The 14142-nt window shown below is 47.1% G+C and overlaps 1 protein-coding gene across 1 annotated transcript in view; it reads right to left on the bottom strand.

The window, feature by feature from the left end:
• Window positions 1–14142, bottom strand: part of LOC125932608 (pecanex-like protein 2) — a 62472-nt gene that overhangs the window by 19267 nt on the left and 29063 nt on the right. Inside the window, exons 4-5 of the mRNA XM_049645002.1 lie at window positions 10919–11152; window positions 9369–9481 (exon numbers count right to left, since the gene is read on the bottom strand). Of these exons, the coding sequence (XP_049500959.1) occupies window positions 9369–9481; window positions 10919–11152 (347 nt within the window). The remainder of the gene's footprint in view (window positions 1–9368; window positions 9482–10918; window positions 11153–14142) is intronic.

Raw genomic sequence — 14142 nt, 5'->3', positions numbered from 1 at the left:
CTGCTTCAGATTCTGTGTCTCCCTCTCTCTCTCTTCCCCTCGTCTCTCTGTCTCCCAAGAAATAAATAAATACTTAATCAAAAAAAAAGTTAGAGTTCAGGTACTGCACAGAGGGGCAGCATATGGCCCAGCAGGGCTGGAGGGATGCCTAAGCTTCAATTTTGGCTCTGATACTTGTTGTTATTGGCAAGTCCCTTGTCCTCATTATCGTCTCTTTCGTTCTGTGTTTATCCTTAGGATCAAGCTTGTCCAGGTATATGTGGGGGCCGGGTGGGGGCTTGCTAGGATCTCTTCACATGGGGGACTGGGTGCACAAGTGTGGTTTGAGGACAGTGGACATGTGTCAGTGGGGGGAGGGGACAAATACACCCCAGTGCCCCGCATTCATCTGTCCTCTGGGACCCATGCCTGAGTCCTGAACGAAACAGAGGACATGTCCAAGAGCGCGGGGTGGGGGTGGGGGCGCACTGAGCGCAAGGTGGCGGCAAATCCTACAGGAAAGGGCCCTGGGCCAGCAGGACGGGGCGGGGGTGGCACAGAGGGAGGCACAACCCTGAGCGCCGACCATAGTGAGCTTCGGGGGCCGTGAGTCCCATCGGCAGCTCTCCACAACACAGGCCTGCGGAGGAAAAGCCATCAACAAAGGGAGCTTAGGGGTGTGAGGAGGGAAAGGTGGGTGCCATGGGGTAGCCCAGCTGCCCCAGGGAAACATCCACACGGATGGCGGCGACCTGAGGAATTCCTGCAGAGGGGACAAATCAGTCGTTGTTCTGGGGAGCCCACTGTGAGTCCTGCAGAAAGCAGTCCTGCAGAGAGCAGTGTCAGCAGCAGGAGTCTGGAGACTGGGCAAGACACCATTGTGGTGAATCACCACGGCGGTCACTTCTCCGCGCGTTGGTTTTTCCAGCTGTAAAATGGGGCCAATAACCGTACTGCCTCATCCTCCGTCAAGCCTTTTTACTTGACATAAACTCGCGTCAAGTACTGAGCACCGCCCCCAGTATACACAGAGCAAGCACATTGTAAATGTTCACTGCTGCCATTATCCTCATTTCAGCATAAGCTTCAGATATAAACAGAAGGATGTTCACACCGCAGAATCCCGCCTAATAACTGGAGAGCAAGTGTGCGGCCTCCAGTGTTGCTGTTTCAAATAAATTCCAAACAAATTGTGGAATAGTAATTCCCAAGCGAGAAATAATCAAAGGCAAGCTTTGATGAGAAGCTTTTCAAAAACACATTTGACTTCATGACGTTTGAACACCCAATAGTTCTGTGCTCCCTCCAGCCTCCCTATCGATGGGGTCAACTGTCATTATCCCGTGCCAGTGTTTCCCAAGCCTGGCCCCGAGGACCCGAGGAGTCAGCCACAGGGCAGCTGTTCAAAATCCACCAGAGATGTCCTGACCCAGTTCCTGGAGATCCTCAGTGGGTGGTTTGTGAAGGGACCTGGGGTCTATGTTCTATGTTCTGATCGATCTGCCCAAGTAATCTTGAGATTTGGGGCTCAGGGGACCAGAGAATCTGGGTGTCTCCTTAAGAAGTCCAGCCATCAGAGAAGCTACGAAGCTGACCACAGAGTGGAACCCATACACGAGGCCAGGGCAGAAGACCTCCCCAAGCAGTATTACAGTTTAAGGTCCCAGGAATGCTTGCTTCTTTTTCTGGGCTATAAATTCTTTCCTATGTTCAAACTTACATGTTTTCTACATGCTCCAAGATTCTGATTTCAGCTGGATGACTTGATTTTAATGGCCTCCCGCACAGCGCTTGGCATAGCGCACCTACGGCTGGCTTATTTGCCTACCGGTTTTCATGACTACACTGATCTTGGGGTTCTCTATCCTCTTGGAACCCTAGTCTGCTCCCAAGAGCCAGTACAATTTCTTCCTCAGGCAAACACAGTGCTGCTATAAAATGTCACCATCTTTTCGCCTTTATCTCTATAAACGGAGCACCTGCCAGGCTCCACTTGCCGCCTTCCATGTACTTGAAGACCCTCGTCAAGCTATCTCTTAGCTTGGGGCCAGGGAAACTATTTTGACCTCCTGTGAAGGCATCCTTTGATGTATGTGTGCCTTTCTGCAGTGGGAGACCCAGTTCTTCAAAGAAGAGAGGTCTCAAACACCAAATCTCAAAAAATTACCAGGGTTTACTTGGAACCTCCACACTAAGCCATTCTATCTCCAAAACACATCAACATTTTAAGACATTGTATTTTTTTGTGGTCTTTGCTCGCTTGTATTCAGCTCCTCATTTAAGGTTTTGCCAGGCCCCAGCCCCCACCCCAATGTGCAAAGGCTTGCTGCTGGCCTCTTTCTCCTGCCCCGACCCCTCCCATTCCACAGCCTCCTCCAGGAAGCCCTCCAGTCTTCCCTTCCAGGCTCTGGAAGAGCAGGGGCAAGCCTACCCCACTAAGGTCCAGCAATAAAGTGCCTGATGTAGAATGAGGGGACAGAACCCAGGCAACACAGCTCCTAGCCCCCTAGAGCCCTCCCAGACCCAGCTGAGGGGAGGCCCTTGGACGACTCCAACAGCTGCAAAGGGGCTACATGAAACCCCAGTTTGGCTGGGATTCCCCCTTCTCAGCCCCAAAGTCTCCTCCAATAGGTAGAAAGCCTCACTGCTGGATGGCAGTGAGAAAAGGGGGCCTGGCTCTTTAAGAGCCAAACTAATGGCAGCTGAGTGGAGGGACTAAGAAAACAGCTGAAGGTTTATCCCTTTCCTGTTAGATTTCCCCCAAACTCTGTGGGAGTTTGCGCCAAAATACCCTTAAGTTTCCAGAAGGAGGTGAGGAAGGGAACTCCAGTCCCCCAGGGATCTGAGCCCCCCAGTAAAGGGTGGTGATTGGAGGGGTCCAGTCTCAGGGAGGCCAGACCCAAGAAGGTCAATGGGGAAAGGGGGAGGGGGTCTCAGACTCCACGTTAAACCTGACACAGGCAGAAGGGCGACCAGAGAGGGGGCAAGGGTTTTGTCCAAAGTCACTCAGGGCACAGCCAAGACCCGGATGCTGCCTCCCACTTCTAGGATCCCCACACCCACCCCGGATGGCTGGGCCTGGCCTCCAGACAGCCCCACTCCATGGAGCTTCTCTTCTCCCAGGCATCATTCTCAATTTAGTCATTCTCCCTAACTTTGCATGTATATATTTTTATTTCTCGAGGACTGTCCATCAGAGCTGTGTCACTGTTGTAAAGTCAAAAATATGTCCCCATTAAATCTATCAAATAAAGTAGAGCTTGTGACTTATGCTAGGCTGCTGTATAAGACCCATCTGGGGCATCAGGGTTCAAAAATCATCTGTTAGCTCTTTAACATTAAATATGTGAGAATGACCTGTGCATACGGTACACCTAAGGGAATATCCTGATTTTAAAATTATGCAAGAGGGGCCCCTGGATGGCTCAGTGGGTTAAGTGTCCGACTTCGGCTCAGGTCATGATCTTGCAGCTTGTGGGTTCGAGCCCCGCGTCAGGCTCTGTGCTGACAGCTTGGGGCCTGGAGCCTGCTTCGGATTCTGCGTCTCCCTCTCTCTCTGTCCCTCCTCCACTCACGTTCTCGGTCTCTCTCAAAACAAATACATTTTAAAAATATTTTTAAAAATTATGCAAGAGTATATTGTGTGCATGCTCAGACGCACACGTGAAGGTCATGGGCCACTCATACTTTGAACATACATGTAACCATATAGTAAATAAAATACTAGCAAGTTGAACCCATAATTGTGTAAAAAGAATAATATATCATGACCAAATAGAGGTTATCCTAGAATTTGCAGGCTATTTCAGCATGAAGACCTCTATGAATGTAACTCAGTACATTAATAGTTTCAAGGAGAAGAAGATCATCTGATGCCTGACCCCACATTTTAAAATAATTCAGCATCCTTTCCTGATAAAAGCTTTATCTAGCAATCTAGGAAGAGGAGGAAACTCCCTGGCTTGATAAAATGGTCGGTTGGAAGCCTGCAACAAACCTTACTTTTTAATGCTAAAATATTACTCTCGTTCCCTGAAACATCTGGATTAAGGCAAGGATGCTTTTGTGGGCAGAATAACGGGCCCCCAAAGATGTCCATATCCTACCACCTGCAACACGTGAATATGTTACCTTAAACACTGGAAGGAAATTTTGCAGATGTGATTAAATTAAGAATTTTGAGAAGGGGAGATTATCCTGGACTATCTGGGTGAGCCCAATGTACTCAGAGGGATCCTTGTGAGTGAAAGGAGGAAGCAGGAGAAGTAGAGTTGGAGTCAGAGAGAGATTGAAAGATGCTGCACTCCCAGCTGGAAAGATGGAGGAAGGGCAGCCTCTAGAATAGGCAATGGATTCTCCCCTCAGAGCCTCCGGAAGGAACACAGCCCTGCAGACATCCTGACTGTAGCCGAGCGAACGCCATTTTGGACTTTTGATCTCCAAAACCGTAGGGTAATTATTAACTTCTGTGGCTTTAACCCACCAAGTTGGTGGTAACTCGTTATAGCAGTCATAGGAAACTAACACAGATGCCCACTTGAACACTGCCCTGGGGGGTCACAGCCAATGTAATAAGAAAAAGAATTGAGGATAAATATTGGGGGGTGGGGGGAATGCCAGAATTGCCATTATTTGCAGATATGTCTTTCCACCAGAAAATCAAAGAGAATTAATTGGAATATTATGTTTATAATAGAGTTCAGTAAAGGCACCCAAAATAAGATCAAATTTAAAAAAATCACTGGGGCGCCTGGATGGCTCAGTCAGTTAAGCACCCGACTTCAGCTCAGGTCATGATCTCACGGTTCGTGAGTTTGAGCCCTGCATCAGGCTCTGTGCTGTCAGCTCAGAACCTGGAGCCTGCTTCAGATTCTGTGTCTCCCTCTCTCTCTGGCCCTCCCTCGTTCACACTGTCTTTCTTAAAAAATAAACATTAAAAATTTTTTTTAAATAAAAAAGATAAATCACTTTCCTGTATATCAGCAGTGACCAATTAAAAATGTGACAGGAAAGATTCTATTCCTAATCACAATAAAACTATAAAATATCCAGAAATAATCCATCCAGAGATTATAAATCTCAAAGAAAAAGAAAATTTTACCAAAAGACATTTAAAAAACTGAATGATCACAAAGATACACCATGTTACTGACTGCTGTTTATTTTCTTTCTCAATCTGTAAATTCCAGACAATATCCATCAAAATTCCAGCAGAGGTTATTATAAAATGTAATTCTGAATTTCACCTGAGGAGAACATGAGCGAGAATAGCATCCACCACAAAACAGCAAGAAAAAAGTAAAAACAGGAGGACTAGGCTTATCAGATATCAAAACTTCATATCACTCTAGTAAACCAAACGGTTTTGTTATTAGAGAGACTGATTACTTTATTTATTTATTTTTATTTTTTTTTAACGTTTATTTATTTTTGAGACAGAGAGAGACAGAGCATGAATGGGGGAGGGTCAGAGAGAGGGAGACACAGAATCTGAAACAGACTCCGGGCTCTGAGCTGTCAGCACAGGGGCCCGATGCAGGGCTCGAACTCACGGACCGCGAGATCGTGACCTGAGCCAAAGTCGGCGCTCAACCGACTGAGCCACCCAGGCGCCCCGAGACCGATCACTTTAAACAGAAGTGTAAATCCAGAAGCATACCACCTATGACTGGGAATGTAGAACGTAGCATACGGCAAAAGTGGTATTTTAAGTTAGTGGTGTTTTTAACCAAGTGACCAAATCACTAATGAGAAACTACTTAGCAAATGGTATTGGACTATCAGCTATCCATTTGGGGGAAGAAAATGGATCCCTGTCTCTCATCACGTATGAAAATGTATGTGAATTTGTTGTGAGCCAGTAGTCGAGGGGGCTCATTCTCCAACACATACTACTACTTGTTGGCCCAGGCCATTCCCCAGGGCTGTGTTTTCAGCGAGCATCCTTGAGGGATGAAATGACAACTTTTTCCGCTAAGAAAAGGCTGGTTCCCTAAGCTCAATGAACATCTCTGGTCAGGGAAAACAGGATCTGCATCACCCCTGTGGGCCTTGGGGGCAAGGGGAACTGAAAGTAACACACTAATGCTCATGCTGCCACTGTGCTACGAGAAGCAAAGTCCTTTGTCTCTGACCCAGGAGTCTCGTATCCTCTGACAGAATCCATAAAAATGTAACAAGGTAGGAAGAGTAAAATCAAATCCTAAGACTTGACAGGATGCAAAAACTCAATGGAAAGAAGTAAAAATATACAAGTATCAGAGGAAAATGGAGGATACTATTTTTATATCCTGGAAATAAAAAAAAAAAAAAACAATTTTAAGAAAGACACAAAATCCAGAAATTATAAATTAAAATTTTTAAAAAGTGTGCCGTAGGTAAAAATAAGTCAAGTGCACCTTGATAGAAAATATTTTTAACATATATAAATATCTTTTTAAAGTTTTTTTAAAAGTTTATTTATTTTGAGAGAGAGAGAGGGAGAGAGAGATAATCTCAAGCAGGCCCTGCACTGTCAGCATGGAGCCTGATGCAGGGTTTGATCCCATGAGCTGTGAGATCATGACCTGAGCTGAAATCAAGAGTCAGATGCTTAACCAACTGAGCCACCCAGGCACCCCTTAAGGTTTTTTTTTAATGTTTATTTATTTATTTGTTTTCAGAGAGTGCTCACATGTGTGTGAGCAGGAGGAGAGGCAGAGAGAGAGAGAGAGGGAGAGAGAGAGAGAATCCCAAGCAGGCTCTATGTGCCCGATGCTAGGGCTCGATCTCATGAACCATGAGATCATGACCTGAGCTGAAGCCAAGAGTTGGATGCTTAACCGACTGAGCTACCCAGGTGCTCCATAAATATTAATATCTTAATATGAGAATACCTTCTAAATATCATTAAGAGCCTAATAAAAATGGGTAAAGCATATACATGGGCAGTGGGAAATTGACAGAAAAAAAAATACGTCACCAATAAATATGTAAAATGATCCTTACCCTCACTATGAATAATGGAAATGCAAATTAAAATGAGAATGAGATAATTTTTCACCCAGGAGACCAGAAAAATTAAAGATTGAATATCCGGCATTAGTGAGGATATGGCCAAGCGCTCTTGGCTGGATTACAAACTGGGGCAGCATTACTGGACAGCAATTTGACTCTATCTATAAAAAATTACACTTAAACATTTTTCTTGAGCTGTGGAATCTTTTTTTTTTTTTTTTTTTTTTTTGCAAGAAAAACCATTTACTGGATTCTAGCATATACAGTGTAGAGCACAGCTGTTCGGCTGAGGTAGAGGTGGGGGCCCTGCCACGGTCCAGCCTCCCCTCATACTGCGTCCCTCCCCACTCCCCATGACACACCCGATGAAGTCAGAACTTCATGGCCATCAGGCCCCCAAAGCCGTTGGCCCAGGGCAGAGTGTCAGTTGCCTTTAGTCATCAGAGATGGCATTGGAAGTATGCTGCAGGATTTGGCTGTGGTAGGGGACCTCTTAGTAAAAGGAACTGGTCCCAGATAATCCAATCTTCCCCCAGAGTACCGAGAATATGGTTCCCAGATTTAAGCAGAGCTGATGCGGGAGGAGGAGAAATTGTTTGAAACAAAGAAAATCCCATCAAAACCGGGTTTAAAACAAGCAGCTGGTGAGCCTGGTGCTTTAATCAAGGAAGAAATAAATAAAGCAGACCAAGCAAGAAACACCTGGATGGGGAATATCTGAACAAGTCACACAAAGAGCAAGATGGAAGAAGTCTTTGAAAGTAGCTTAGGGAGGAACTAAAAGAATAAATCCTTGAGGCATTTTATTTGCAGTTTGCAAAGAAAATTCGGAATTTATTATTATTATTTTTTTAAACCGACTTCAAATGGGTCAAACAGAAGATCAGCTGCCTGGAGGCTATGACTGTCTGAAGACGCATTTTGTGATTCCAGAATCTTCTGAAGCCCTTCCCCAACCGCACTCTCTATTTAGCGAAGAGCCCCTTGCAGCAGCCACATCATCCTGTTTTACGAAGCCCACACACAAGCTTTCTGCTAGGCTTTCAATCATCAAATTTGGCCCCAGACGACCCCAGAGGAAACTGTCGGGGTCTACAGCATGAGGCTGAGTCAGGCGGGAGAAGCCAGTCAGCTCCTCTCCAGGGTATTCCCTATAACAAGTTCTAACTCCACATCAAAATGGTCAGTTAGCATTTCTCACCTGTGAACAACATCGTAAAATTCAGAGATGTGGGAGTTGTGAGAATAGCTCTCCCTCGGTGTTTACCTTTTCCTGTGCATGACTCAAGGCTGCTGCGTCCAGAGAGAAATGAGGAGACATGCCCACCATACCACTTCACCCCTCACCAAGTCACACACCGAAACTGATGACACCCTTCCAGAACTTTCCACTGGTAAGGGCTCACAGCCGTCCCCTGCAGAAGGGCATTCGGGAACCGTCAGCAAGTCCCCCTCGACTTACTTAGTGCAGAGGCTGTGAAGGCTGTTAAACCAATACATGAGTGGCTTTTGCCATTCAGAAGCTTGTAATCCAGTCTACACTCGCTCCAGCTGAATACCAAAAGAACCCTTTTGGGTTCCAATTATATATATATATATATATATATATATATATATATATATATATATATGTTGTATGTCAATTATAGGTCAATTTTTAAAAATTTTTTCACATTTATTTTTGAGAAACAGAGTGAGACAAAGCGTGAGCAGGGGAGGGGCAGAGAGAGAAGGAGACACAGAATCTGAAGCAGGCTCCAGACTCTGAGCAAACGGTTAGCACAGAGCCTGATGCAGGGCTCGAACCCACAAACTGTGAGATCACGACCTGAGCTGAAGTCGGACGCTCAACCGACTGAGCCACCCAGGTGCCCCTAGGTCAATTTTTTTAAAAAAGGAGAGAACCTTCAGCTATTTACAAACAGAGCAGGAAGATCTGGTAGAAACAGAGTTTGAAAACACAGCTGAGGGGACATCCAGTTAATCAAAGCCCCGCAGAGACAGGGCAGGGTGCGGTCTACACTGGAGCACAGATGTGATGATTTCCTTTTGCAGGAAAAACGGGGAAAGGGAACGGACGTTTTTATTAAGCATTAATTTTGCTAGAGACCAGGCTAGGAAGTTCCTATAAATGGCTTCATTTCATCTTTTCAGCAAATCCATGGCTTGTAACACAGAAGGCCCTGTACCCATAATCCTGGGGTTTTGGCTGTTCTGTATTAGTGGCATTTCCAAATGCAGAACTCCAAAAGGTCACAGTGCTCAAGAAAGCCTTCTTTTGGACCCAGCAGAATTTATTACAGAAGGAACTATCTGTAACTTTAAAATAAAGAAAATGATTGTCAAAAATCACTCAGAAACACCGTTGGTGCCGGTACTGTTTCTGCAGGTACCTGAGGGCCATGTTGTGAGCTGCCGTTCCCAGAGCTCGCCTCCCCAGGATGCACAGGGCAAAGGACAGGGTCACTAGAGGAGAATCCTCATCGCTGTCCAGGTTCTTGGAAGGCTGAAAGAGCAAGGATGTTAATTCAACTCTCACACGGGTTCCAATAGGCAAGGACACAGAATCATAAAGGTAGAGTGTCAGGGGTGTTGTCCGTCAGCCATTGTGGTCACCGAGTTGACTAGAATACCCCAGGGTTGGGGGACTCTCTGCTTCCTGCAGAGTTTCTCTCGTGCTTGGACGTGGAAAAAGAACTGAAATGAGGAAGCTAACTCTAGAGGAGAGATGGGGCTAACATGTGCCTGTTGACCCAATTCTCTGGAGTTTTGAATATGGCGCCTCAGGAGAAGAGGGTCAGGGCTTACATTCAAATGAATGCCCACCTTAGCACCGTCCAATGCAGGGGCAAGACGTGCCTATCACGTGCAGGTGAGGGTTTTCTGTTCTCCCTATAACAAGGAGCCCACTGAACTGACCATTAAGTCCACAATCGACAACTAGATTTAAGGGGTCATCCAAAGTCAGCTTAAAAAGAGAGGCGGGGAAGAGGCAGAAGAAAGAGCCGAAATATCTTTTTGCAGGGCAAATGAAACAATTTCAGGAACCACGCGAGGAAAGAGGAACACCGCAGTGATAGCTCGGAATACCCGTAGATTCTTTGCACACCTCAGCCACCTGAAGAGGCTAAGCAAGGGTTAAGCTATCAGCACACATTCCCTCTGCTGCACCTGGGAAGGCAGATTCTACCACCTGCTCCCTCTGCGCCCTGTTTTTAAACACTCGCGGAAAGGTTGAGGACCTGGGTTAGTGTTGTAACTTGGTTTGTCCCCTCAAGTCCGCTGGCGTACTTCATCACTACTAAGGAGGGTGTATTCATTTTGGATCTACTGTTTCTATCAACAGCATGTGGATTTGGCTTTTCAAATCCCAGGAAGCAAAGTCAACTGACTCCCTCCCTTGCTCCTCCCCCAGCTCCTCCTCCTGGCCGACCCTCCTCCTCTTCTTTCTAGAAGCTGTTGTCCTTGGTTTCATTTCTGAGAGGCTGCATTCATCTCCGGAAGTGTCCTCAGCATGTGGGCGATAATGCCCAAGAGACACGACTGCGGAGTGAGATGGGCCATCTTGATGGCTAAACAGATCAGTTGCAGGGCCACAATTCAATACGTTCGGCAAATCCTCCGGATTTCAGCAGATATCCTTTGTACAGAAAGCTCCACAAGCAGCTCTAAACAAAGAAGTTTCCAGACTTTCAAAGCTATGACAGACGCTTAAAACGGTGCTAACCCTGAGCACAGTATAGAGAGAAATATACCTTCAAGGCTCCTCTATCGGAGAACGTGGTATGTGAATTCTTCCTTTTAATTTTGTCTAAGTATTAAATAAACATTTATCCAGATGCTAATGTTCTGTCTACCATACAGTATAAGAGACGGACTTGATAAATGCTTCTTGTTTTTTAAATTTAATTCAGTACCTCCAGCCCCCACCTCCCTGACCTACCTCTTGTCTTTTCCGCGCACAGTACTGAATCCACTCTAGATAAACGTTACAGTAGCTGGCTCGTGTTATCCCCTGGAGACACGGGACGTAGTCATCATCGGTGTTAATGTTGAACATTGCGAGGTCACGCTCAATGTAATGCCACTTCGCAAAAGGCTGCAGGGACTTCAGAAGTGATTCGTTTTTGATCCACAAGAGAAGTTTGGGGGACGTTACCATATAGTATATGATGCTCTGCAGACAGAAAGCAAGATTTTGAGCCCTTAGAGCCGTTCGAAAGACGCAAAGACTTCTTATTTATTGTATTTCATAAAGTAAATCAATGTCAGGGAAGTATGAGACATAGTTGGTTTCATGGCACTTCCTGCCAGGTTTAATGCTTAGGACTTACTTGAGACATTCTAAAGTGTCCTGTCTTAAGGGTCACCACAGGGATGAGGGAAGTGGGAAGAACAGAACGCTAACAGAATGTACCAGAACAGAATTTCCATGGTGAGGAAGAATGACAGCCAGCCCTACCCCTTCAGAGAGAGACACACGAGAACACCCTTGGGTTGCCACAGGCTCCTGTGGAGGCCACGGGTGGCTGATCCTGCTGGAAGACACTGGGGCAGACCCTCTCCTGAGACCCCAGCCAAAGACTGTTTAATGAACAAAAACAACAAAATTCTCAAAGAACGTTTTTTTAATGTTTATTGATTTTTGAGAAGGTGGGGGAGGGGCAGAGAGAGAGGGAGACACAGAATCTGAAGCGGGCTCCAGGCTCAGAGCTGTCAGCAGAGAGCCCGATATGGGGCTTGAACTCACAGACCTCGAGATCATGACCTGAACCGAAGTCGGACGTTCAACCGACTGAGCCACCCAGGCGCCCCCAAAAACAACAAAACTCTTATGGAAAGTACTTATGATGTAGAATTGTTGAAACACACATGCACACGAAATCCGGGGTGCCCAGACAGTGGACATCTGTGATGCCTTCAAAATAACCCGTGTTTTCCCCTCCATCAGACAGACACTCCACTGAGGAATATCCCAACTGGGGAAAATGCCACCCTCGGGCTTTCTTCTTCTAAGTCACAGCTTTACCGAAAGCCATCTTGCAGTTTGCGAACGAATGCGTCCTTCAGAAAGGCTAGCGCCCGGCCTGGAGAAGTCAAACTGTCGCAGAGAAAACGAAAATCCAACTCGGATGTGGGTGCATCGGCAGCAGTGGTAGTATACCTTCATTATAGCCTTCTGTACCCTTTATTATCTCAGGCAACTGGAAGGGGTACTCAGTGCCACTGAGGCTGGGGCGGCCCCGGGAACGTGGCTTGTATGTCACCTGGGAATCGCCAGCAACAGGGAAGGGTGGCGTCTGGTGCAAAAGAGGCAGCGATGCATGCTCCCGTGGCCCCAAGCCCCGTGGCCCTCTCTGATTATAAAAAGAAATTCTTCCCAAGGGAGGAGGCAGAAAGGAAACCACACGGCCCGGACCTGGCCAGGGCGTAGGTGGCTTGACCCCCGTGACTGAGCAGGCAGAGACCTACTTTTCCAGGCAGGCTCCTGCCCTCTCTCCTGCTCTTCCCTCCCTTCGGCTGGGACACGAGATCCGGAGCACCAAGGTTGGCGCTTGCTGACGAGTGTCCGGTTTCAGGTTATCTGAGGAGTTTGAGCAGGTGAGTGGGTGGACGCACGGGGTCCGTGGATTCGGGCCAAATGACGGCAAAGGCCGGACTCAGCCGTTCTCGGCTGTTAGGACCGACGGCAGCCTGGACTTCGGGAAGGCTGATCTGCGTGCAGCTCATGGCGTGTGGCCTGCCTTCTTTGGGGCATATTCTCTGTAAGCCTCCCCCACCCGACCCCAAAGTGGTGGAGCGGGGACAATGAAGTCCGCGGTTCACACGCTCTATCGTTCCTGCGGCACTGCACCCAGGACAACCCCGTCAGTCTTGAGAAGTCCCTTCAGTATAAGGAGGGAGGGGACAGAGCGGGAAGGAAGAAGGAGGAGGCCACAGGAGGCTGAGTGGGAGGCAGAAAGGACAGAGGTGCAAGTAAAGTCCACTTCTGTTCATCTTTCGGAGATTTCAAACAAGACAATGAGTATAAAGAACTCAGCACGTGGCCTGGCACACAACTTCTATTTGGCATATAAGTCCTTGGATCTAGGACTTACCCATCCAGGGGCTTGAGGCTCAGGGAGTCTGTGCTAGCAGCCCAGGTGAGGGGTGAGGGGTACGGGTGAGGGAACAGAAGGCATGTGGGGCCGGGAGACCGCTGAGTCTGTGGTGGCCACCAGAGTGCCTTCCAATATTCAAAGATGTCAGTTCTGAATCTGGAGGGTTTTTGTTTTTTTTTTTAATGTTTATTTTTGAGAGAGACAGAGAGACAGAGTTCAAGCTGGCGAGGGACAGAGAGAAAGGAAGACACAGAATCTGAAGTAGGCTCCAGGCTCTGAGCTGTCAGCACAAGCAGGGCTTGAACTCACGAACCCTGAGATCACGACCCGAGCAGAAGTTGGACGCTTAACCAACAGCCACCCAGAGGCCCCTGGATCTGGAGGGTTTTCTACGGCCGACTTGCTGGCAGGATAATTTAAAGCTTTTATGAATGTGGGTGGTTTAAACAGCTGACCCAAAGTTACAAGCACAGGAGGATCTGTGACTGGCCAGAGGCAAGGTGTCTCAGCTCACGATTACAAAGGGTACGAAGAAATTGGGTCTGTCTGAACATCTGGCTCTAGCAAACATCTGGTCTGGTCTTTCCCCAATATGTCCCAATCACATGTACCAGATAGGAACAACAAACAAAACTTGAAGGGAGTTTACTTTTTCATTCATTTCTAGGGAGGAATGAAAATAACCCCCTCGACCGATGAAGTCAGCATAGTTAATGAGGAGTTTGAATCCCAGAGATTGAAACTTCCTCCTCCAGGTCTGGCAGAACCTTGCAGTGTTGACTTCCCAGTGCTGCCCCGGCTCAGCTCCCCAGTGCACGAGGGGAACCTGCTCCCCTCGCCCCGGAGAAAACACAACACACCCAACGGTGGCAAACCATACTCCATTTCCATTTCACGTAGGCAGAAATCCTGTCGGGGACACAAAGTCAACGAACAGTGTGAAATCCTTCCGAATCTGTCAGGATGAAACGGATACGACACTAAGTCGACCCGGTAAGTGAGGACAGGGAGAATGAATGGACAGCATAGAACCATGTGGAAAGCGAGACCTCTTCTGAATTAATCC

Source organism: Panthera uncia, chromosome D2 (genome assembly GCF_023721935.1).
Source record: "Panthera uncia isolate 11264 chromosome D2, Puncia_PCG_1.0, whole genome shotgun sequence".
NCBI classification, from domain to species: Eukaryota; Metazoa; Chordata; class Mammalia; order Carnivora; family Felidae; genus Panthera; species Panthera uncia.
This window is presented reverse-complemented; position numbering and strand designations above follow the sequence as displayed.